A 26068-nucleotide genomic window follows, 5' to 3' on the forward strand; every position below is an offset into this window, starting at 1 on the left:
TTTAGAGATGTTTAGCTATATACTGCCATGATAAGCTAGCGGACCTGTTGCTAACAAGCTTGTTAACAGAAGTGCTATGAGACATGTAAAAGGGTTTGTTTTGTTTGTTACTCAGTTAAAGATGTGTGAGTGGTTCATGTAGATTTTCTTTTGCTTGGAGAAACTGTTTCCTGTATATTTGTGTGAATATGTGACTTCAGAAAGAGACATAAACACAGTGATTTGTTATGATGTAACCGGAGTGATGGTGAAAGGTTGAAAGTTCCTCACTGTCAGAATATATTGTAGTTTTATGTGTAATTTGGTCAGAGCCGGAACATGTGACAGAAACCAAGTGAGAGATAATTATTTTGTGTTGTTCAACACATATGGACATTCATGTTGTTTATTTCATGGTGCTGTTGTTTTCAATACATTAACATGCTGTGGATACATGTATGTTTATGAAGATATCGCAAAATATCCTCCACACTTGAAAGTTCTGCAACTCACCTGATGCAATACTAAGTATTTCTGTTTAATACCTCAGGAAGTGAATTGTTTAATATGTCTTTGTGTGAAGGAGAGAATAAATCCTGCAGTGGAGCTGAACACAAGCTGAGTTTTCTGCCTCTTTGTTCCGACATACAGAGCTGCAGGGTTCTGAACACACCTCTCCCTGGTACCAGCAGACCAGGAGGGCAACATGAAGGAACAAACCCACTAAAGGAAGAAGAGGAACAAACCATTTGTTTCACATCCACTGAACCATCTCATTTATCAGTGTCTTAACTTTCACATTTATTTATGTATTTACATGTTTATTTGTATTTATTCATGTATTATTTATGCAAAGGAAAGAAAATATAGGAATAAATACATGAATAAGATTTAAAATTAATGAAATGATAAAACAAAAAATCTCATCTGAAAAAAATCTCTGTATTTATCTGATTGATGAGAAAATCAAATCATTGAAAAATGTGATACTTGTAATCTGTAAAGTAACTAGTAACTAAAGTGAACAGCGAAGCAAATACATGCAGTGGAGTAAGAAGTACAATATCTGCCTCCTAAATGTAGTGGAGTGGAAGTACTTAGTTACATTACATCACTCCGTCTGAACTACTTTATATACAGTTAGTTTAGTTAGTCCAGTGGTTCCCAACCTCCGGGTCGGGCCCTCTGAAGGGGCACCAGTTCTGATGCTCACATTTATTTTCACTTTGCATTTCATCTTTCTGAAATCTTTGATTTTTTGTCCAATTTTGGAACATTTAGATGTAAATTGTTAGTTTGGAAGAGAAAATGAAGCTGCAGAAGACAAAGAAGGCGACACTGACACATCAGAGGACAACAGACAACACTTAGAATAATCACATTTATTGATTATTGATTTCTCCATCTTTCAGTGGGAACCCACAGGACAATAACATGTCAGCACACATCAGCATGAGGAGAAATGAAACATTATTCAGATCGTCTTAAAGGTTTTAAATTTCCAATAAAAAAGAAAATAGTAGATAAACATGTTAAAATAAGCAGGAAGCTGATGAGCCAGTGTAAAAACTCAACTATGTAAACTGGGTACAATGAAACACATTCAAACATTTATGTTCAAAAGACAAAAATAAAGACTTTGATGATCAGGTTGCATTGGAGCAGATTGTTCTATTAGTTCAGCACTTCAACATTTATCACAACATGATGTCAATGTTTTGATTTGTTCTCTTCACCATCAGATTTCTTTCTACATGTGTGTTGACATCATCACAGCAGAACTGCTCTCTTCATGTTTCTCACAGCGTCACACATTACAGTGACTGAGCTTCACTGTGAGAGCAGACGACAGCTGAAGGCTGCTGTTTACTTTAAATACCATTAATTAAGATGGCGAACGTGGTCGACGTTACACCTGCTGAACATCATGACTGGGCTGCAGCAGCTCTTCATCAACCTGCTGCTACGTTTACACCTGAAGCTCTTCATCAACCTGCTGCTACGTTTACACCTGAAGCTCTTCATCGATCTGCTGCTACGTTTACACCTGAAGCTCTTCAACCTGCTGCTACGTTTACACCTGAAGCTCTTCATCAACCTGCTGCTACGTTTATATATAAATAAATATTTATATATATATTTTAACTACTAGCTGGTTTCAAACTACTGATCAGGTTGCACCATTAAAACTGAAGAAATGTCTCAGCTAGTAAAGACTTCAGTGATGTTTAAATCAGATCTCTGTCCATGTGATCATTCATGGAGTTGACCTGATGCCATTTTCTTGCCTGGCACTGATCCTGGTGTGTTCTAGTCTCTCTTGGAGTGGCATGTGGTCTGTGTTGGTGTTCGTTGGGATCAGAACTGGTCTCATCTTGGTCTTTATCAGACACTGACAGTCTCATTTGGTGGTGATGTCAGTGTAGAAGCCATTCTAGTTACTTGGTATTAGTCTTGTTGGGGTTAGTATTGTTATTTGCTTGATTGTATGAGAACAAATCAGTAGATGGACTCTGGAGGAGTGTCTCTCCTCTCTCTACTTTAGCCATGTACTCTGCTTGTTCTCTGACGGCTGTCAGGTGCTCAACTCGTTGCTTCCAGCCTGGTTTACACTCAGACTTCTCTCCTTCAATAAGCAGGTCAACGTAGTCTGGAGTGGAGAGAGGATTTGGCTTCAGGGCGATCTCTTTGAGTCTGTTTAAACACTTAGCAGAGCTCTCCATCAGTTTCATCACCTCAGCCTGCACATGATCATATTCAGACTTCAGTTTGACCAAGAATTCCTCAGCATGTGCCCTATCTTGGCTGGCTTTTTTCCACTCTGGACATCTATATGCTGAATCATATCCACGATCCCCGTCTATGACATTGTGTGTAATCAACACTTTCTCAGTCCTGTTCATCACTGTCTGGTGCTCTTTGAGTTTTTCATTTGTCTGTTCTATCTCCTCAAGCTTGGCTAACCCAAGTGTAACCCACTTGTGCAAATTTCCTACTGAATTCTCGAGCTGCTGTCTTTCTCTGAGGACCTCCTTTGTCAGTGTCAAGCTTTTGGTTTCTATCACATTCAAAGCATCAAAGAACCTCTTCATGCTTCTAATTCCCATGTTCCAACACATCTGTTCAAAGTTTCCATCTTCATCTTCATCCTCCTCCATCATGCTGCCTGCTGCAGATGATTTGTTGTCTGCAAACAATGCTGAATTATTGAATTTGACGTGAACTGGCAGCCCGTCTTCTGTTTCAGGACATGGGACACCTGAAGCTGTGATTGCCTCTAGAACTGGAGGAAGATGGCCATCTGCAAATGTCACCAGAACTCTGGTGTTTTCTGCCACATCTTTGCCAAAGATTGAGAGCACAGAGTCAAACACATCTATCTGTGCTGGTGTGAGTCGAGCTACAGAAACCTGAGCTACAAAACACACAGCATCAACTTCACTGACACCATTGTTAGAAGAGAAGAGATTGAACAGCTGTTCTGTGATCTCCTTGTCTCTCTTTATGCCTCTTTTATCTCCAAATCCTGGACTATCAACAGTAACAATGGTCAGTGAGTAGTCTATTTTAAACCCCTGCTGGTGGTTGATCTTGTACACATTGACTTCAGAAGTCTGGCTGTTAGCTTGTGATCTCATCTGATCCTCATCAAGTAACTGAAATCTAAAATTGTCCTCCCACTCTACACCAACAATGTAGTTGATCATTCCATTGATCAGACGGGACTGTCCAGATTCAGGCTCACCAAAAATAATGACTGTTCGATTCTTACCCATGATGTCGTTGCCAAATCTATATCTCTGGAATCCACATACGTCCATATTTTCTTCTGTCAGATGCAGTTTATAAACTGAGGGGGATTTAGAATTAACACATGTGCCTGTACTTCTGAGGGATTCTGCAAGTGAATATTTTTTTGTGCAGACACCGACTGAGATGCTCTCTTTGCTTCTTCCAGCTTCACCACAATCACATCTAACCCTGACGACATATTCTGTCTCTGGCTGAAGCCCTGAAATGATCGTCTTTTCAGTATCAGACATCTTTTGGTTCCATTGGAGATCTTCCTCTTTCACCCTGCTGTCTGTTTTGGCGTACTCCACAATGTAGTTCAGGATCTGGACATCTTGTCCCAGTTCAGCAGGTTTGTCCCAGCTGACTGATATCTCCCTTGAGTTTGGTTCAACTTGAGGTTTTCCAGGAGGGCTGCAAGGTAAAGTTTGAATGGAACCACCAAGTTCATTGGCTGGTCCAACACCTACTGAGGTCACTGCTCTGCATCTGAACTTGTACTCTGTGTTTGGACTCAGATCGCTCACTGTGACTTCTTCAGCTTCTGCTGCCGTCTTTTCTTTCCATCCATCCTGTCCACTGACACAGTACTCAACAGAGTAGGAGGTGATGTGCTCTGCTCCAAACTTTGCAGGAGAAATCTTCAGCGTCACACTGTTGTGGTTTATGTCTCTGACTGTTAATGTTTCAGGCTTTGAAGGAGGCTCAAAGTTCTTATTGACAGAGAAGCCGTCTTTATAAAGGTAGATGCTTGAACCTTTCTGCGTGTCATCTGTTAAACCAACTACCAAGAACTTAATGTTCTTGTTCTCCTTGTTGGCCTCTGCAAAGTCACTGAAGAGTTTTGCTTTACTCCTCATTTTATCGGCTACTTCTCTTGAGGCGTACCATTGTTCCTTCTCTACATCATGAGTACAAGACCCTCGAGCTTCGTCTGGTTTGGTTGTTTCTTCTAAGTACTCTGATAAAGTTGAGAGGTACGGTTCATCACTTCCCAGTGAGGTGAAAACAAAACACACAGCATGATCTGCACTGAGAATTTCCTTGTACAGGTCTGTTTCAGATGAGACAATCTCAGTATTCTTCATCATGTTGGTGAAAGACTTTAAGGTGTGAATTTCTCTCTCTTTACAGTCCATCCACTTGTTCAGGTCTTTGCTGTTGAAAGGAGAAGAATGTCTCTTCTTCAGGATCTCTGCGAGCACAGCCTCTTCTTCTCCTCCTCCTCGGATTGATGGAAGTTTCTTTGCCAAGGTTTGTTGGAATTCCAGCTTGAACTCAGAGCACATCTCTTTAAAGGTTTTAATCTTTGTGCCAATCTGTGGGAACTGCTGTGCAGTGGTGGTTTTCAGTGCATCATTGCACCTCATCTCCAGCTCACTGAAGTACTCCAGGACACTCTGTGACTTATTAACTAGTGTTTCACTTATCTGACGGACAAGTTTCGCAGCAGAAGAATCTAAACATGTCAGTGGCAACAGCCAGACCTTCATTGGTACGGCGTTTTCTCCGTTGGCTCCCAGCAATGTTGGCAAACTCTGACAGACTTGTATTGCATCCTGAAATGATGTCGGCATTTTCTGAAGTGAAAAGTCTCCAAAGAATCTGCAGGAGAATTTCTCAACCTTTTCTCTATCTTTGTCTTCCATTTCCAGTGAACCTTCACCCTCTATAACAAGACGGGGAATTTTCTTGATCATCACCTTCAAGTTACCCTCAATCTCTCGATGATTTTCCTTTTCTGACACCTCACGGTCAAAGACAAAGAAGGCTTGTGCTCCATAAAGAACAGCTGTTACTACATGTGTAGCTAACCCTTTATCAAAGACATATGGATGCTTCACATTGCCTCTTCCAAGATGATCCATCGACAGCTCTTTGACCTTTGTGGTAGCTTTGTACTTCAGTGTTATTCTGGCCTGATTTTTGGAAGTCTTACTATCATTCAGGTATTTTGCTGATCCGGCAACTTCAACCAGTCCACCCAAGAAACTCGCCTTCAAAGAGGCTTTAACATTAAGAGCTGAAGATTTGTCCTCAATGGATTCAGATGCAACTATCTCAAAGTCATTATAGTTTTGTGGTCTTTCTCCAATATGTTCTGCCAGGTCACTGCGGTCCCACAATGTCAGTCCTGAAAAAAAAGAGGCAAAAATCAAGTTCAGCCTCCAGAACCAGACAGATAGAAGACAAGATCACATAGTGAGCTGGGAACATGCCGACACATTAGCTATGAGTTGTTACCTCCAGCAAGGAGGTTATATTTTCAGCTGTGTCAGTTTGTTGGTTTGGTAGGAGGATCACACTAAAAACTACTGAACAGATTTCCACTAAACTTGGATGGAGGATGAGTCTTGACCCAGAAAAGTTCTTCTCAGTTCCTTCAACATTGCAAAGAGAATTTTTAAAAAAACATTTTCCTTAATTTCTCAAAAATGAATCTTGATGAATAAAATCAGGAGTGTTTAGGCGGCCAGTTCAATGCAGGGCTATCAAGTTTGATTTGGTTTAGGCTCAGTGTTTCAGCAAAGTAAACATAAACTGAAAACTATAAAATGATGGACTGACTGTTGTGATCAGCTGTTTCCTGGTTTTAAAACTCCCCGGCTGTGGGTCGCACAACAATGCAGGTCATCGACACCTCCACCCACCTCACGCAGAGGCCGGCACATCGACACCTTGGTTTTAGATAGCAGGCGAGGTGGAAAATAAGTGTACCCTCCGAGGCTGCAAATCGGTGGACCAAAACAGACCCCCAGTTTGCCGCCCTCTGTCTAAAATCGCGGACCGAGCCGCCAAAAGGACCTGTAGATTGGCGGCTTGCTGCCCTGTCAAAAAACGGCTATTGAGATCAAGCCCCCTCAAGGAGCGCCAGGCCTTAAAGGGATAGTTCGTGTTTTTTGAAGTCGAGTACACATCTATAGTCGGTCTGTTCCCTACCATAATCACCGATCAGCGCAGCCTCAGTTTGGAGGAGCAGAGAGCCGCTCAAGCCCAGACGCTCAGTCCACAACCACTACAATGGGAGATTCTAAAGAGCTCAGCATTGATCTGAAAGAGCACGTTATTGATTTGAACAAGTCAGGACAGTCACTTGGCGACATTTCAAGCTCAGAGAAAATTGGTCGGGATGGTCAAGAGTCAACCCAGAACCACCAAAAAGCAAGTCGGCAAGCGTGTTTTTGCACCTTCAAGAGTTGAAAGGCTGACGGGCAAGAAAGAAGCCCTCACTCCAGACGCAGCACGTTAAAGCTCAAATTAAGTTTGCCATTGCTAAACAAAATGCTGGGAAGTACTCAACATGTAGCAGCAGAGTGGCAGGTACTGCTGCTGCCTCACCTCCCTTAAACAACACTGGGAGACCATCAGATTATCATACACGACATGGAATTTGGGCGCCTTGGCGTTATCATAACAATGTCCGAACCAAAAGGTTTTCTCGCCTAACCATCCTGGCACTGTACCTGTTTTTTCTATTGGGTACACAAATGTGGGGAAGCTGGTGCTCTGCTCATAAGCATGCAGGGCCGCTTGAAAACTCATCCGGAAAACCTGCCGTCGGCCTCCCGCTGGATTCGTGGAGCCAGTACATCATATACTCCAAAGTCCTGGATGATGGTCGAGCGCGGTGGGTGCAGCGTGAGCGGCATCGACAAACAACCCCAGTATCGACAAAGCGAAAACCGGCTATCATTTTCAGCGCGATCCTGCTTCTATGCGGAGATGTCCATTTAAATCCCGGACCTAGGACCTTGGACGTTTGCCAATCAGCTGATCTCAACAGTTTTAAAGGGCATGTCAAAAAGTTGAGTCATCTAGCAGATACATAAGAAACTCTCTTACCATTGAGGCATCAAGTACATACCTAAATGCAATGATCATCCCCCATTTTTTGTACTGTATCACATCCTGGTCTCAGGTATGTAAAACAGTTATAGAACCACTCGAATCATTGTATAAAAGTAGCCTCAAGATCCACCACGGCATTACCATCACTGTCATGTACTTGCTAAATATGGTATTCTGAGCTTTGAAAACTTGATCATACACTCAAATGTCTGTTTACTTCACAAAATTATTTACAATGCTTCTGCTCCAACTCTGAAAAAGTTTGTTACATTCTGCTCTGAAAACACTGCACGAGTAACTCGATCTGTCACGAGGGGTGAGTGTAGCATTCCAAAACGTAAAACTCAATTTGGTAGTTCTTCCTTTTCATGTGTGGCCATGAGTCAGTGGAATGCCCTTCCCACAGAATTTATCCTATGTACAAATCCCCACACATTCTCATGATTATCAAAGCGCTGGTTATTGACTAAGCAAGCCTGCACACATTGCTGAGTTATGTGAGTATGTGTATGTATGTGTATGGTTATTAATAGGTGTGTGAGTGTGGTTGTTAGAGAATGGTGGGGATGGGGATGGTTGGTCTGTTATCTATGTATGTACTTGTTTCTCTCATCTGTTCTTACCTGCCCAGGGACTACAGGCGGAAACTAGCAAAATTGCTATAACCTGGCTCAAGAATTTTTTTCTTGTTTTACAAGATTAATGTTCTTTTGTGCATTGTCCCTGTTTTAAATAAATAAACTCCTATCCTATCCTTTGTACTGCAGTAAAGGGGTCCAGGGAAAAAGCTAAATTTAATCACCTAAAACAAGGATCACCTAAAAAAATCTATATCAGTTCAAGTGTACGTTGTATAGAGAACATTCGCACCGCTTCACATCGCCGACAGACCAGCCTTTCTTTTTGCACACATTTTCTCAACCGTAGAACCTTCGTATCCCTACACAGTTGTGCTCATGCGTAGGGTTACGGAGACTCTACGGTCTCAGGGCTCTACCCTGACATTTTTCCCAACGAGCACATGTACTCCTAAAGTAAAATATCTGCACAAAGACATATATGGGAGCACAAAAAATATTTATCGATTTATCAAACACTTCACACTGAAATAGGCAGCACAAACAAAATGATTTACAGTGTTTGATTTCATTTTTTTTCATTTCAGGCAGCAAAAAACAATTTCTTAAATTTACAGTGATTTCATTTTTTTCATTTAATTTTGTATCCAATGTGTGCTAAACACAAAGGATGTCAGTTGTTTAAGTGCATATTAATATTCCTATAAAATAGAGGAAGCACTAAAATACAATAAAAAGAGGTGTGTCTTATTTGGCCCACTTAGGAACAAGATGGATGCTGTTTGGAGTCACTGGGTCACATGACATGGAAGCAAATCATAATTTCTGCATATTAATATTCATATAAAATAGAGGAATCACTCAAATATTATCAAAAGAGGTGTGTCTTATTCGTCCAGTTTACGAATACAATCAGCAGCTGGTTTGGAGTCACTGGGTCACATGACATGGAAGATATTGAAAAAACTATTATTATTATTATTTTGTATTAATATATTTATGTCGAGTAATTTAATGACTTAGACTTTCTTTTATTGTCTTTTCGAATTGCACTTTACAGTGCAATGGGAACGAAATGTAGTTTCAGTGGCTCGGGACAGTGCAGGATAAAAAACTACAGCATGTATACTTTGGACGTTGGAAAGTAAGACGGAGGGAAGCGGCGTTCTCCAGCCGCCTCTGCTTGCTCCTCTGTCAGCTTGTGATGCTAGGAGCGTCCATAGCAACTGGGTCTTGTTGGCTAACCGTCCTCCTGCTGCTAACACAGGGCAGTAATGTCGAGTGACTATCCGCTGAATATCCAAACTGAAACTAACTTCACCACAGTCCGTTTGTTGACCTGTCACCTCTCCCGTGACACTGGCTGTGTCATTACAGAAAACTACTGTGATTGGTGCGTCGCGGCTAGAGGATTGTAATATTTTTAACAAGCGCAGACAAAGTAGGTTGTGACGGTAACTTGAGACCTTTGCTCGCACACTGTGCGCCGCAATAATTTTCCCGGTTCGCACATACATTTTTTCAGGGGCAAATAGGGGTGAAATGCTCGCACTGTGGAGCCCTGTACGGTCTGTGTCTGAAATTGTTAAGTAAACCTCTCATTCAGCAGCTGGGCCGGATTAACGACGCTAATGCGTAGGGAAACGGAGGTTCTACAGTTGAGAAAATGTAGTGCCAAGGCTGGTCTGATGGCGATGTGAAGCGTTGTGAATTTTCTCTATACAACGTACACTGGAACTGTTATAGATTTTAGGAAGGAAAAAGAGCGACTATAGATATGTACTTTATATGACCCCACTCCAAAAAACCCGAATTATCCCTTTAAAGCCAGTTTTTGTCATGGCCAAGCCGTGTAAATACATCATCCTGTAAGGTAAAGTAAGGTAACTTTATTTGTACCCGAGGGTAGATTTGATTGCAGTTAAAGAGTAATTGGCTGCTTACACACACACACACCCAGACAGCATTGTCTGGGATGCACTTTTCCCCAAAAGCTCACATTGTGAAAGATGTGTCATTAAAATGTTACTAAAAGCCGCACAACCTCGCTAAATTACTTGTTTTACTGTCAGAATTTTGCGCAATTAGGTCCAATAAAATTTAGTCTAAAAGAGCCGCCCAATTACATCTTAACCCCAAGTTGGCTCTACGCTAAACTGGAAGTTAGCCGACTTGGTCGGCAGAAGTCTGGAGTGTGACGCTCTATTGCAGTGGTTCACAATCTGGGGTCCGGACCCCCCTAGGGGAGCGCCAGAGATCCCAGGGGGTGCGCACAAGTTTGTCTGCTCTGAGGTTGTGAGGTTACCAAAATTATATCTGTGCACATTAAATTTATAAAATCCCAATAACACACCCAACTGAATAATCAATCACCTGTGTTCAATCTTGAACACAGGTGTCAAAATAGTTGAGATCCATTTACTCCTGTCTAATGTGGATACCAGTATGTACACAGACACGGAGACAGTGTCAGAAAAGTTGAGATTCATACATTCCTGCCAGACAAATACAAGACAGGGACATCATACTTAGTCCTGAAATGATTCTGAAATATATTTTAAAACTTAAACTGCTGCAATGTGTTTGCAATAAATTCATTAAATTCAATAAAACCATTTCATTAAAGGTACGTTGAAATAGGAAGTAAAGAGGAAATGGCGACACGATGTGTCTGTGAGAAAGAGGAAGTGTTACACTCAAGGCTTTGTCTGTCATTCTGTCTCTGATGATCATTTTTGATTAAGTATTAACTTTGCAAAGTAGAAGGGTGTGTAATGGATAACTATGACTGAAAACAATGTGTTGAAGTTTAGAGATCTAATGATAATCAGTAAAGAAACAGTGTTGAGCTGAGGTCATGAGAAAGTGTTAAAGAACTGATCAGGTCAACATGAGGCCAAAAGGATGTGTCGAAATCTAATCACGCTTTGGGCACGGGCACAGACCGTGACCAAGTCATGTTAGATCATTACGAAATTGTTAGCCATCATCAAGGAACTATTAGTAATTTAACGGAGAGATGGTAGGAAAATGTCCTAATAATGACATAAAACCGTACCACTGTCCGAAGCAAAGTTCATTCTTCCACTCGCTCAAGCCTTGAAGAAACACCTGAGACGGAGAATGTGAGCAGCCTAAACATCGCAGAAAGGACTCAAAGAAATCTTCAGCAGAAACAGACAAAGGAATTAAGAGCACAACGGATTAACCATTTTTGCCAACATGCTGTGGATTATAATTGGGATATTGGAGTACTTTTGTTCACTCTACTGGCGTGAAGTTTGGACTTTGGGGAAATTGAGAGACCTCAGGCGGGGTTGTGATTTGCCTCAAGGACTTGGACTTTCAGCAGGAGGGGAGAGGCAAGTCATGGATAGACCTGACCCTCTCCATCTCACCTACATTTAAGTATTTCTAACCAGACCTCAACTCTTTTAAATTAATTTGTTATTTACAGTATTATGATTTATCAATAAGTATTTTTGATAATGATTGATAGTAATTGAAATAAGTATTGCGCTGTATGCTTTGCCCTTGCTAAAATCTATGCAATAAAACCTACATAATATAGTTAAAGTTAAAGTTGTGGACATTGATTTTATGTCTCTTTGATGGAAGTAAAGTCAGGTGTTAAGTGTGCATAATATCTTAAAGGTTCTTAAAGGTTACTCTAGCCTACCAAATTGAAACAGTCCCTTAGGGTTTACCAAAAGCTCTTAAAATCCAACCTAGCACCATACCAAGTGCACTGATCATTTAGAAGAGAGCTGCCATAACGGGCTGGTGGCCGTATCTGACTCAAGGGCTTCATGTCAGGTGCCAAACCAGAGGAAGCAGGGTAGATATTTGGATTCAGGCAGTTAGAATCTAGGCAAGTCTCACCACCACCAGCTTAAGCAATCCCTATTTAGATTCCCAGTTTTTAAGCAACCTCTTTTATGTTTAGGGATCTTACCCTTTAAACGGAGAGCTGGTTGAGTGCCTCCTGGACAGGGGTAAACTCGGGATCTAACACAGGCAAGGGGGGCTTCAAGGAAAAAAGGTTGGGAATCACTGCTCTATTGCACCCAAGCTGGACAGCCACCGCCACAATTAAAGTCTGATTCTGTGGGAAACACTGAGGCTTGATTCAAGGGGACTGTTGGCCCTTGGCGGAGGTATGCACTAGGGGTGGAACGGTTCACAAAATCCACGGTTCACTTTATACCACGGTTTTGTGGTCACGGTTTTTCGGTTCGGTTCGGTATGTGCTGATCATTAGGAAAATTAATTATGTCTTGTATAGTCAGGTTAAAACTGAAAGAATGAGGCAGTCTGACATTTGATACATGATTGTGACAGTCTTAGGTTAAAAGTAGGTAGATTCTGGCACTGCAAGAGAGGAGATATTGCTAGTTCCAACATGCTTTTCATTTATTTGGCAAAGAAATTTATCTTTAACAAATGCTAAGAACAAATAGTAATTTACTGTCACTAATGTAATGTAATGGGCAGTCACAGTCAGGAAACTTTCAGTAGCCCTGGAGTAGAGCTGGTAAATACGGTTCCTTTTAAGGATTCGAGTCATTATGAGCCACTAAAGTCACTAAATTGAACCGGGTTGCGCGAGTCACTCAAGTCAGTATTGACTAATCACCATGGAAACTCAGTCCTAGCCCATTGTCTCTTCACCACTAACGTAGTAAAAAAACAATGCAATAAAACATTATATACATGATTGGAAAAATAAGAGATACTATAATAGAATAAAACAAATAAATAATAGAGTACTGAGGTAGGAACGGTGTAAAGATAATAACAGAGATAATAGCCTACTTACAATATACTACTTAATATTTATATATAATATTTATATAAAAATTATTTTATTTTGCAAAGATCGATCGACCTAATTTAATTTTGCTACATCTATACACCAAACCTACAGTAGCCTCTGGCTACCTGCAGAACAGAACATGTGTAACATTATTTTATTTCAGAAGTGGAGGAATGGCTTCTGTTATACTATGACAGCAATGTGCTTTTCACGCTGACTGGAGGAAGTCTAACCCAGCAGAGACTTCATTCGCTCGTCTGCATTCAGAACGTAGCCGGCTGTTCGCGCTATCATGCTCTGACTCGAGTCGCGGGCGTTTCTGGCATCGCGGCTTGCGAGCTACGAGTCTGCTGTGTTTCTGGCCTCTTCTTCTTGTTTTTTTTTTCTTTTTTTAGGCATAGACACCTTTATTCAGACAGTGGATAGATTCGTTCGAACCAGGGTCCGCTGCGTATGTGGCATGCGCTCTAACCACTTGACTACCTACCTGTCTTCTTCTTGGTTACAGGCGGTTGGCATCCAGCTCCACCGAACTGGACACACGCGCCCTTAACCATGACAAGCGTACCAAAAGGGACACATTTTTTTGATGAACGGTTCCACCCCTAGTATGCACTCTATTTAGTGCCTTTCTAGTTTGGGTTATTTCTTCTGCGGCACCAGAACATCCAGAGTGTTGGGTCAGGATACAGATGTTGTTGTTCAGTTGTTCAGATGTAATCTCTGACTGCATCTGGCTCATATTTCATAATCACTGTGTCTCTGTCCCTCCTCTGTTTGTTCTAACAAACCAGAAAAGTAAAATACCTGCTGGTGCAGCAAGAAACAGCCAGTCAGTGATTACAAAAATAACTAAAATGACACTCAGTAGAGAGCATACCTCCATCAAGACTCAATAGTCCCTTTAATCTGCATTAAACTGTACTCACTCAGTAGATACTGCAAACAAACCAACAAGCAGACATGAAAAAATGTTTCATGACTCTGATATGAGCCTGATCCCTGCTGAGAAGTTGCTATAAGATTAGAGATGAAGGACTTTAAATATTGAATATTTTGTTTTGATGCATCAATGATGTTTAAATGTGAATCCTTACCAGGGATGAGTGAATCTTTGCGGCAGTCGTACAGCATCCCGAGGCTGAAAGGTCGGCCGAGCGCCGCCACCTTCATCGTCCTGCTGGCTTCAGAGTCCATCGCTCAGGCTGAACTGGACAAAACCAACAACAGCTGGTTAGTTCACTTCTCTGACTCTTCTCCTGACTAACCTGTTATTTGTCTGTCATGTTAAAAAACACTTGGTTATATCACTTCCAATGACACTCACACTGTCACTCATTTCAGTTTCAGTTCATGTCCAGGCTTCATGTAACAATTCAAAGCAGCTATAATGGTATTTAGTAATAACAGTGTTAGATATTCATAGTCAGATATTTAAGAGATCCTCAGATGTGGAAGCTGTCATTACATTTTCGGGAGCGTGAGGACCATTCTGTCACACCGCGGTGAGGGTCGTCCTGTCTTGGGTTTTCTGACTTGTGAATTTCATGTTTTATTTTTGAATAGTAACTCTCCTCTCATTTCAGGTCACTTGCCCTTCCTCCTGTGTCACCGGTCTGATGTCTCCCCTAATCCCTGATTGTTCTCACCTGTGCTCCCTCCCTTGATGTGTAAATAGTCTGTCTTCCCGTCTCGTTGCCAGAGTATTTCGTTCGTTTTGTCGAGTACATCCAGCCCTTTTTCACAGCCTTGATCACAGCCTTATTATTTTGAGAAAGATAAGTATTGCCAAGTTTTGTTATTGCATATAGTTTTCCTCTGTTGTAGAGTGATTTTGATTTTGAATACCTTTTGGTCAGATATTTGTTTCGTTGGTTAGTTAAGTTTTCTAGCGTTTGCTTTTCCTCCTGTCGGAGTGTTTCTGTTCTTTAAAGTTTTTTCAGCCTTATTCAGAGTAGATAATTTCATAGCCTGTGTGCCTTCCTCCTTTGTGAGCAACTTTTATTTTGAGAAATTTTCATTAGCGTCTAGTTTTCTAAGATCAGTGTAGTCATCTCTTTTCCTCCTGCGGGAGCGTCCTTTGTTCTTGTTGTGTTTGTGTTTTATTAGTTGTCCGTTGGACCCATAGTGTTTCACAGCCTGTTCTTTTATCACTCTGTCTTCAGAGAAACTATATTACAAAATAAAGCCTGTCTTTACAACTGCCTTCCTGCATCTGAGTCCTCAGTTTCTGCCCTAGCCTGACACATTCATCTGACAGGACAACGAACTGCTGGGATCGGTGCTGTCATGGTTTGAGTTTGTGGGTCAGCTGTTTCCTGTTTTATTTTGAAGTTCTCTCCTTGTGTCATGTTTTGTCCCATTCCCACTTTTTTTCTGTGTTCAGTTATGTCCCATCAGTCAATCACCCTCTGAGTATGTAAGTTCTTGTCCTCCTCTCTCATGATCAGTTTGTCTGTTGTGTAATGAGTCTCAGTCCGGTTCAGTCTTGTATCTTTGTGTCCTTCGTGTTCCTGCCTCTTATTCCAACACTTCCTTTGTTTATTTAGTTTTTATATTTTTGCAGTTCATTGTTTTTGGACTTTGTCCCGCCTGCTCCTTCTGTTTAGTTACCTTTTGTCACCAGCTTTGTGCTTGGACTTTGTATTTTCGATGGACTTGGTTTACAGCTTTACTTAATAAAGCACACCTTTTGTTCGTTTACCTGCCCTCCTGTTTGTGTCTTCAGTTTGTGTCCCTGTTCGTTTAACCCTGACAGGTGCACACTGAAAATTGTGGACTGTTGACACTGACAGCAGAGTCTGACCTCTTATTAAAGGAGCACATTGAGAAACATGGCAGTGAGGGCAGATGTGAGCTGTCCTACTGGTCTTCAACTGAGAGGACATTAATTCCATTAAAGGTTGAGAAAACTAAAGTGACAGCAGAGGAAATCAGATGTTGATTCAGTACCACATTTAGAACAAATAGATCAACTCATGTTTGTTTCTTGCTTCGTCAGTGCAGACAACAACACAGTAGAGAGATTCCTCAGGTTGGAGCTCATCCACAGTCACACAGGTATCAGCGTGACTGAATCTGTGATTGAAGGGTGTCAGACTTTGGGTTGGACATGTCAAACTGTGGGCTATGTCACGATACTGTGAGCATCATATCTGGCAGATTCAATGGGCTCCAGACACACTTAAAAAAAGGAAACCCACTAATCCATCATACACCACCTGCTGCCCATTCACTGAACCATGTAGGTGAGAACAGTAGTGGTTGACTGATGTGTTTTTTCTGACACTGATTATCAGTAATCAGCCTCCCAACCTAACGTTAGCTTAGCAAGGTTTGTTTTTAGCTATTGCTAGCGGTCCTGACGCTATCATGGCTATGTGGGAACTTTGCCAGCCGGCTTACTCACAGCTACAGGAAAACTTCAGACGGCTGAAACAGGAAATCACACACAAGGATGAGTTAATCCTGGGCTTTTCATCCGTAGCCGCTGCTCAGGCACAACATCTCTCTCGAAGGGCACAACTTTCTGCGGTGAACAACTCCTGCCACGCCGGCTCGTTCACCGAGAGCTCAACTGCTGCAGCACACGGTGAAGCTACTCTTCCGTGATCCGGCTCTGTCACCACCGGAGGGGAGCCGATCTTCTCAACTGACGCCCGGGCCCTGAATGATAACATCTGGCCCATCCTCGGGGCCAAACTCAGGACCCAAGCCTGCTCCACTCCCAGCAACCCGGAGCCCTGGGTCCGGGTCGGGAGCAAGTCTCGGGCTTAACGCTTCCCCCAGCTGTGCGCATCGATCACTCTGCCGCTGAGCAACAAATTCCAGGCCCTGGACAGCGGAGATGGACCGCACTCTCCAGTGGGGCTCCAGCTGGCCGACCATCCATCTTCTGTCCGGGCCTCCGCCCCCGAGCCGGTTGGTGGCTCCACACCTATTGCAGACCATGCCTCGCCTTCTTCCGCCCGGTTTCAGCCCCCGAGGCGGTCAGGCGTGCACACTCGGGTGTGGCGCCCACCCTCGGTACTTCGCTCCCGCGAAATTCACCATCAGTCGCCGGCTACTCGGCCCAGACCTCCGTCTGTGCTCATTGTCGCCTCATCCATGGTTCGACACATCACCCTGCCCGCAGCTAAAACACTCTGCTACCCGGGTGCCCGCGTCCAGGATATAGACTCCAAAATCCCACAGCTGCTGGATGAAAACCCGTCTGCCACCACTATTATCATCCACGTGGGAACTAATGATCTCAGGAACAATCAATCAGAGACACTAAAAGAGGACTTTATGAAGCTCATGGACAGTCTTTTACAGACAGACCGCAAGTTCATCGCATCTGGCCCGCTGCCATGTCCCAGCTTCGGAAACATAAAATTCAGCCGTGTCCGTCAACTTCATACATGGCTCAAGGGATACTGCTGTTCGCTCAACATACCATTTGTGGACAACTTTGGCACTTTCTTAGACCACCCATACCTCTTCAGACAGGATGGAGTGCACCCAAACTTTCATGGATCACGTCTCCTCGCTCTGAACATGGAACTTACGTTAAAATCCTCTCTTCATTACTGATGTCTGGTGAGCCCAACCTGTTCTACTAACGGTAATAACTGTTATTCTGCTATACAAATTCCTGTATTAATAACTCATAGACCCAGATCCAGAAATGTCCCTGTAACATACAGGAATCAAAACAATTTATTACCGGTTTGGACTCCAACTATTAGTCCCCCACAAAGCCATGCACCTCGAATAATAAAAATGGCATTATTAAACGTCAGGTCACTAACTAATAAGTCATTTATAGTAAATGACCTTATAAGTACTCATAACCTGGATATAACTCTACTGACTGAGACCTGGCTGGACAGAAATGGCACAGTTGCACTCATTGAGAAAGCACCTCCTAATTTCAAATTCCTCCAAACCACTAGAACAGAAAAAAGAGGCAGTGGGATAGCTGCTGTCCTGTCTGATTCCTATAGCTGCAAGGAAATCCGCCCCTTTGGGGAATTCATGTCCTTTGAACACCTTGCTATATCTATAACTTGTAATGCTCCAATTTTAATCATCACGATCTATCGGCCACCAAAATCTAAATATGGCTTTCTTGATGAATTCTCAGAGCTACTGTCCAAGGTCTCTACCAACTATGATTGTATAATAATCTCAGGTGACTTTAATATTCATGTTGATAATAAAACAGACCCAGATGCTCAAAACTTCATTTGCTTGTTAGAGGCATTTGACTTCACTCAGCATGTCTCAGGGCCAACCCACAATAAGGGCCATACTCTGGACTTAGTCATATCAAAAGGACTTAACATAACCGTACCCTGTGTTATGGATGTTGCTATTTCAGATCACTGTTGCATATTCTTTGATGTATCTGCTTTTCCTGCACAACAGATGGGTGCCCGAACAATCAAAAAACGTATCATTAACAATAATACCATTGAAACCTTCAAGAAAACAGTAAATGAGTTATCGTTGTTCATGGCCTCATCCATTGAGGATTCTGTGAACAACTTCAACTCAAAAATACGAAATGTCATTGATAGCATTGCACCTGTTAAAACAAAAAACATAGAAAAACAAAAAGCTCCCTGGAGAAATGGAGCGGGTGTTAGGCAGCTTAAGAGAGAGTGTCGCCAGGCAGAACGAGAATGGAGAAAGACCAAACTTCAGGTTCACCATGAGATCTACAAGAACAGACTTAATTACTACAACAAAGAAATTAAACAGGCCAGACAGTGCTATCTCTTTAAAATCATTAACGAAAATATCAACAATAGTAAAGTGCTTTTCTCCACTGTTGACCGACTTATTAATCCACCATCTACAACTCCATCAGAGATGCTGTCCACTGAAAAATGTGAAGAATTTGCTACATTTTTCAACGACAAAATTATAGCTATCAGACAGAACATTAGTGCATCAGTATCTAGAAATGAACCGACCCTCCAGTTCTCCAGAAATACGACTGCTGCCATGTCTCACTTTGTCCCATTAAACCTGAAAAAACTGGACGATATTGTTGGGCAGCTCAGGTCCTCCACCTGCTGCTTGGACCCTCTCCCTACCACATTCTTTAAAACTGTTTTTAATTGCCTAGCGCATGAGGTATTAGAAATTATTAACCGCTCTTTTCAATTAGGTATATTTCCTGCAGCACTTAAAACAGCTGTCATTAAACCACTCTTGAAGAAGAGCAATCTTGATGCAACCGTTATTGCTAATTATAGGCCCATTTCCAACTTGCCATTCCTCAGCAAAATACTTGAAAAAGCAGTTTACCTCCAGCTTAACAGCTATCTAACATCAAACAGCCTTCTAGACTTTTATCAATCTGGTTTTCGACCTCACCATAGCACAGAAACAGCACTTATCAAAGTTGTGAATGATCTGCACATAAACACAGATTCTAATAAACTATCTGTTCTTGTGCTCCTGGATCTCAGTGCTGCCTTCGACACTGTTGACCATGATATTTTATTAGATAGACTAGAAAAATGGGTCGGTCTATCCGGCCCAGTTCTAAACTGGTTCAGAACTTACCTACAGGACAGGCAGTTCTTTGTGTCGATTGGAGACTTTGTCTCAGACAAAGTGGGTGTTATGTGTGGAGTACCCCAAGGCTCGATTCTTGGTCCGTTACTATTTAATCTGTATATGCTCCCACTCGCACATGTTATAATGAAACACAACATAAAATACCACAATTATGCAGATGACTCTCAACTGTACTTATCTCTATCTCCGGATGACCTACATCCCATTCACTCCCTAACTCAGTGTATTAATGATATCAATCTGTGGATGTCACAGAACTTTCTACAACTGAACAAAGATAAAACGGAAATACTCATCCTTGGTGCGAAGGCTCAGAGGCAGAGAATTGCAGCTTATCTCAGTTCTCTGTCCCTGAAGAGCAAAAGCGAAGCTAGAAATCTGGGTGTAATCATAGACAGTGATCTAAACTTTAAGAACCATATCAATAACATCACAAAATCAGCATTTTATCATCTAAAAAATATTTCAAAATTAAGAGGCTTCCTGTCAAAAGCAGACTCTGAAAAATTAATTCACGCATTCATAACAAGTAGACTAGACTACTGTAATGGTCTTTTCACTGGCCTCCCAAAATCTGCTGTACAGCGATTACAGTTAATTCAAAATGCGGCTGCACGCGTTCTTACTGGAACAAAAAAGTTTGAACACATTACACCTGTTCTTAGATCTCTACATTGGCTCCCTGTCAAAACTAGAATTGATTTGCAGATTCTGCTACTTGTCTATAAAGCTCTAAATGGCCTTGCACCTCAGTATATAAAAGACATGCTCATTAGATATGAGCCAGCAAGAACTCTCAGGTCCTCCGGCAGTGGTCTTTTAACCATCCCTCGCACTAACTCTAAAGCGGGGGAGGCTGCCTTCTGTATCTATGCCCCAAGTAGATGGAACACCCTGCCTGAGGACTTGAGAGACACTCCTACACTGAGCACTTTTAAAAGCAGGTTAAAAACCTTACTTTTTTGTGTGTGTGTGTGTGTGTGTGTGTGTGTGATTGTGTGTGTGTGATTGTGCGTGTGTGTGTGTGTGTGCGGATGCATGTGTCTGTTTTGTGTATTGTAAGATTTGTATAGGCTGCATGCGCTGGTTCTTTGTATAGTTGCACAAACTTTTTGCACTTGTCTTTTAATCATGTTGCTGTTTATGTGTAAAGCACATTGTGTTACATTGATTTGTATGAAATGTGCTATAGAAATAAAGTTTGATTGATTGATAATCATGGCGACCGATAACCAATAAGCATTTACATCTTGGCTAAATGATGGAGCAGTTCATGAACTTATTGGGCCTCTTGGATGAAAAGTCAAACATCTTCAAGTAAACTGAAACATGTCTAGATGCCTACGATACAGCACTTGGAAAAACATGATTGCAGACTACCAGAAGATGTGTGTCAGATTAATGATCTTATTAATTTCCTATTTTTTTAAAAGTTACATAAAAATAGAAAATGTGTAGATCTATACATCATAGATTCCCCTATTAAGATGCACTAAAACAATCTTTGCTCTGTTGTTTTCAAAGCAGCACAATGAATGAAACAAATCTCAAATCTTAGCAAACTTGTCGTGTTTCACTTCTTGAAAAAAGTTCATGTTATCAAAACTGAATTGACCTGACAAAATCTTTACACTACCAATGATTTTAAGTTATTAGCTGTTCTTTTAGAGGGTCCTTTTTCACTCTTATCAGTAAGGCATGGACAAAAAGCCTATCAGCGGTGGTCTTGACTGGTCTCGTTCAAAAAGGCCGGGTGAAAATGCCCACGATTCCAAGACAAGACCAAGAATCTAAAAAAATGGTCTTGAGACCGGTCTCGAGTAGTACAACACTACATTTTGAACAAAAAAGTTTATATTTAAACGGTAAAATATCCCACCTCCATCATGTACGTAGACAGCCTGGGAGGTGACACGGATGTTATTTTTTAAAGTTGCGCGCATCAGAACATCACTGAATCCAGATGAAATACTGAATAAATATACCAACACATTTGCGATTAAAAAGGTTCCTGTGCCTCTGAGCCAACACAGAATAAAGACAGTAAAAATACAGACTGGGTTTGTTCTTAATGTACAGCTGTTTGTTAAACAGGTAACAGAGAGAAAATCACAGACGCAGTTTAACTTTAAGGTTGTTGGTTCACAAAAAGAAATTCAGAAGATGTTAATGTGTTTAACAGAAGCCGTGCTCGTATGAAAATGAATAATCAGGATATCAGCAGGAGCATACTTTCGTACTTACATCCGTTTTAGTAAATCAGGGGCCAATTAAATGTTGTTGCCCTGGGACACAGTGAGGTCTTAATACGACCCTGCTGCTACTACAGTGACTGCTGCTGCTGCTCAAGTCAGACCAGCTCCAATGTTAAAGAACAACAGCCCAAAACCAGTTCATGTGGAAAATCACCTACCAATAACTGTTTAAATGTACCTGCAGACACGTGATCATTATTTTATGACACAAAGGTGACCATTTCCCTTTTAACCATCAGAGTCAGTGTTAACAAACCTCAGGTGATAAAGTTCAGGAAGAAGTCCTCCTCCTCAGTGAGTTGACTTTATTTCAGTCACAGGAAACATTTGGACGTCGCCTCAGTGAGCTGAAGAGGACAGACAACATTCAACAGATCAGTCTCATGACTTAAACCTTCATAAACATAAGAACATATTAAAATACACAAACTACTTGTTATCTGAACCTCCTGACACAGGGCGACCCCTCACAGGAAGGAGCTGCAGATTTATTTCCAACCACTTTTAGAATCTTTCTGTGAAACCAACTGAAAGTCTTCACTCCACAGATCTTATGTTACTGTCGTATAAATTGTTTTCTAGATATGAAAAAAATCAGATTGTGGTTTAAACTCAATCTGACTAATGAAGTTACTGAGTACTCACCAGTGTTCAGATGCGATTCTGCTGTTCTGCTGAGAAAAATCTGATGGATGCAGTTTTTAACTCCTCTTCAGAGAAAGACAGAGATTCATCTGGACTGCAGCTCTGTGTCTCTGACAAACTGTGACTTCCACTTGAAGAAATACAAAATGTGACGTTGACACTCTCCTCCTTCAGCGTTGCTCCACCTCTCATTGTCTTTACTTCTTCGATCCTTCCCTTTTTCAAACCCCAAAGTTTTAAGTTTATTACATTAACACTTTCATACAACAAACCTGGTCATAAAAAAACCCCAAACACATATACGTTAAATAAAATGAAATGCGTTTTTGTTTTTGCAAATCCTTTTAGATGCACTGCATACTCAAATATATTGTCTTCCTACTGTTTTCATGTTTGACCTCATCTGTTTAATCTGTTTTATGAAATATATGTTTACCTCATCTCTCCACCAGAATCAGCTCAGTCGCCAGAATAAAATGTTAACATTTTACACTTCTGCAAACCAAGAAGCAGCTACCTTCAAATGTCTATGTGTCATAAGTCTTGCTGACATTTCTACATTACACGTCCTATCATGTTCACAGTACATGTATATCAGCTGACTTTCATTTCAGGAGGTGGAGGGGATTATGACGGTGTGACAGCTGACTACTGTTCGAGTGTTTCCAGCTCCCCAACAGCCAAGTCACCACACAAATCAATACAAGTGCTCAGAACAACTGAGTGTCCTCCTGCAGCCTGAAGTACAGAGCTGAACAGTGAACTAGATGTGGGAGGATCACTTGATCCAAACCCTGGCTCAGATCCCAATAACTACAATAATCTCCGCCCCATCTCCAACTTACCTTTCATATCCAAAATCCTTGAAAAAGTAGTTGCCACTCAATTACATACACATCTAACACAAAATTCCCTTTATGACCCTTTTCAGTCTGGTTCCCCCCCCCCCGCCCAGCACCCAAACTGCCCTCATAAAAATCACTAATGACCTCCTTTTTGTGTTTTTGTCTTTAACTCTACAAGTAGAAAACCTACAACAAGCACATTTCACCGCGCCAACACTCCTGTTGATGGGTGACATACTGCGAACTGGGTGGGGGCTGGTACAGGCTCAGTGTTCACTTTGAAACAGGAAACAGTAAAACAGCCAGCTAGCAAAGAATATGATATTACATTTTACGAAAATATATTTGTGCAAGCAGTTTAGGTGAGAAATAGGCAGTGTAGTAACAGAATCTTGGTTTATAGTTTATCTGACTGCCTTCTTTAAAAAGTTTGATCAGAGAACCAACAAACCAGTTCCCTCCAATGTAAAAAACCAGAGCACTGCACAATCAGACAGTCATTTGTTCCATTCAGTATTCTAAAATACTCATTACTCATGGCAGTGAGCCCCCTTTTCTATCTAAAAGGAGCTACTGACAGGCTAGCGTTGGCATTAGCATTAGCTGCTAAATGTTGGTCCAACATGTGTTTCTGCATCATCCAAATAAATGATAATTACTTAATACCTACCCAGGTCAAGGTATGACGCAACATGTACGTCAGGAAGCAGCAGGAACACCTAGTAGATTTTATAAATACATTTCATATCAAAGAGCAGCAACACCACAAGTTATTTGTATGATATATTTTAAACATTATTGATCAGGGGTGTGTATCTGTCCCTTATAAGATGATCTGATGCACATCTAGATACATGGGCTTCCACACATCTTTCATACACGATGATTCCTTTGAATCTGAAACCGTTTTTACATTTCTTGAATGTAGTCATTAATTTTCCATCATGAATCAAAATGTGGTAGTAATTGAGATTTCTTGTTTTTTTCAAGATGTGATTATTGTCCTATGCACAGTAAGGAAACATGTTTCTCTGTACAATGAAATTCTTCCTTTGTTGTCCACAGAATGCAAACAATGTGAAAACAGAAATATATACACCTGAAATGTACAAAGTAAAGCACTTTTTTCATGGGATTAGTCTAGTGCTGAATGTACTCCTGTGGCTGACCACCACATCATGGGGTGGATGGGAAACACAACACAAAGTGTTCACTTTGAAACAGGAAGCAGTAAAACAGCCAGCTAGCAACAAACAATATATTACATTTAAAAAAATATATATTTGTGCAAGCAGTTTACGTGAGAAATAGGAAGTGGAGTAACAGAATCTTGGTTTATAGTTTAACTGACTGCCTTCTTTAAAAAGTTTGGTCAGAGAAAGAGAGACGGAAATGTTCATATTCAACAAACCAACAAACCGCTTCCCTGTAATGTAAAAAACACAACATTGCACAATCAGACAGTCACTTGTTCCATTCAGTATCCTCAAATACTCATTACTCAACATGACAGTGAGCCCCCCACTGTGCATCAGAACTCCAACATGCAAACCTGCAATAATCCAAATGAACTGGGTGAATATAGCTGATAGTGATACTGATAGTAACTTTCCCTCTGAGACATAAACGCACCCTGAAAACACTAAAATACAAAAACCTCAGAGGAAAATGTTGAAGGTTTGGATGCTGTGAGAAAGTCTCTCTGGTAAACAGAGACTGAAGCCACCACCGACCTTCCTGAGTCAAACTGGATCAGAAGGTTCAGGCCCGCCGGTAACGGTACCTTTGAAAACAAGGCCACAGCCACGACGCACCTCCTGTCTGACCAGCTTTCTGTGCTCCGTTCAAACAGATCAACTTCACACTACTTAGTAGTGTAGCCTCAGAAATACAGTCTCACTGTTCAGCTCAATGTGCTACCTAAGCTAACACTGACAGGCTAGCGTTGGCTTTAGCATTAGCTGCTAAATGTTGGTCCAACATGTGTTTCTGTATCATCCAAATAAATGATAATTACTTAATACTTACCCAGGTCAAAGTATGACGCAACGTGTACGTCAGGAAGCAGCAGGAACGTCTCAAAGATTTTATGAATACATTTTATATTAAAGAGCAGCAACACCACAAGTTATTTGTATGATATATTTTAAACATTATTGATCAGGGGTGTGTATCTGTCCCTTATAAGATGATCTGATGCACATCTAGATACATGGGCTTCCATACATCTTTCATACACGATGATTCCTTTGAATCTGAAACCGTTTTTACATTTCTTGAATGTAGTCATTAATTTTCCATGAAAAATCAAAGTGAGCTATCTATTTAAATGTTGTAGTACTTGAGATTTCTCGTTCTTTGAAGATTCAAAGTGTTTATTGTCCTATGCACAGTAAGGACACATGTTTCTCTGTACAAAAAAAGTAAAGCACTTTTTTCATGGGATTAGTCCAGTGCTGAATGTACTCCTGTGGCTGACCACCACATCATGGGGTGGATGGGAAACACAACACAAAGTGTTCACTTTGAAACAGGAAGCAGTAAAACAGCCAGCTAGCAACAAACAATATATTACATTTAAAAAACATATATTCGTGCAAGCAGTTTACGTGAGAAATAGGAAGTGGAGTAACAGAATCTTGGTTTATAGTTTAACTGACTGCCTTCTTTAAAAAGTTTGGTAAGAGAAAGAGAGACGGAAATGTTCATATTCAACAAACCAACAAACCGCTT

The 26068-nt window shown here is 41.2% G+C and overlaps 2 protein-coding genes across 4 annotated transcripts in view; one reads left to right on the plus strand and one right to left on the minus strand.

The window, feature by feature from the left end:
• Positions 1-1341: 1341 nt before the first annotated feature.
• Positions 1342-26068, minus strand: part of LOC115572545 (uncharacterized) — a 28721-nt gene continuing 3994 nt past the window's right edge. Inside the window, exons 1-4 of one of the 3 annotated variants that reach the window (XM_030402726.1) lie at positions 22491-22802; positions 22102-22192; positions 14112-14224; positions 1342-5905 (exon numbers count right to left, since the gene is read on the minus strand). In XM_030402726.1, the coding sequence (XP_030258586.1) occupies positions 2418-5905; positions 14112-14211 (3588 nt within the window). In that variant the 5' untranslated portion in view covers positions 14212-14224; positions 22102-22192; positions 22491-22802 and the 3' untranslated portion in view covers positions 1342-2417. Of the gene's footprint in view, positions 5906-14111; positions 14225-22101; positions 22803-26068 lie in introns of those variants that run through there. The other 2 variants (XM_030402725.1, XM_030402723.1) reach the window with 2 other exon arrangements.
• On the plus strand, positions 16387-20689 carry LOC115572840 (uncharacterized). Its single transcript, XM_030403295.1, has 5 exons — positions 16387-16606; positions 16649-16761; positions 16846-17536; positions 19175-20554; positions 20664-20689. The coding sequence occupies exons 1-5, from the start codon at positions 16387-16389 to the stop codon at positions 20687-20689; spliced, it is 2430 nt and encodes an 809-aa protein (XP_030259155.1).

This window comes from Sparus aurata, chromosome 21 (assembly GCF_900880675.1).
Source record: "Sparus aurata chromosome 21, fSpaAur1.1, whole genome shotgun sequence".
Lineage (NCBI taxonomy): Eukaryota > Metazoa > Chordata > Actinopteri > Spariformes > Sparidae > Sparus > Sparus aurata.

Bases quoted from the DNA above. Each gene is read 5' to 3' on its own strand.
- LOC115572840 (XM_030403295.1), top strand. From the start codon at position 16,387: ATGGCTATGTGGGAACTTTGCCAGCCGGCTTACTCACAGCTACAGGAA. The intron at 16,607-16,648 runs GTGAAGCTACTC...TCACCACCGGAG, and splicing joins CTCAACTGCTGCAGCACACG to GGGAGCCGATCTTCTCAACT. The intron at 17,537-19,174 runs GTCTCCTCGCTC...CTTTTCAATTAG, and splicing joins CCCAAACTTTCATGGATCAC to GTATATTTCCTGCAGCACTT.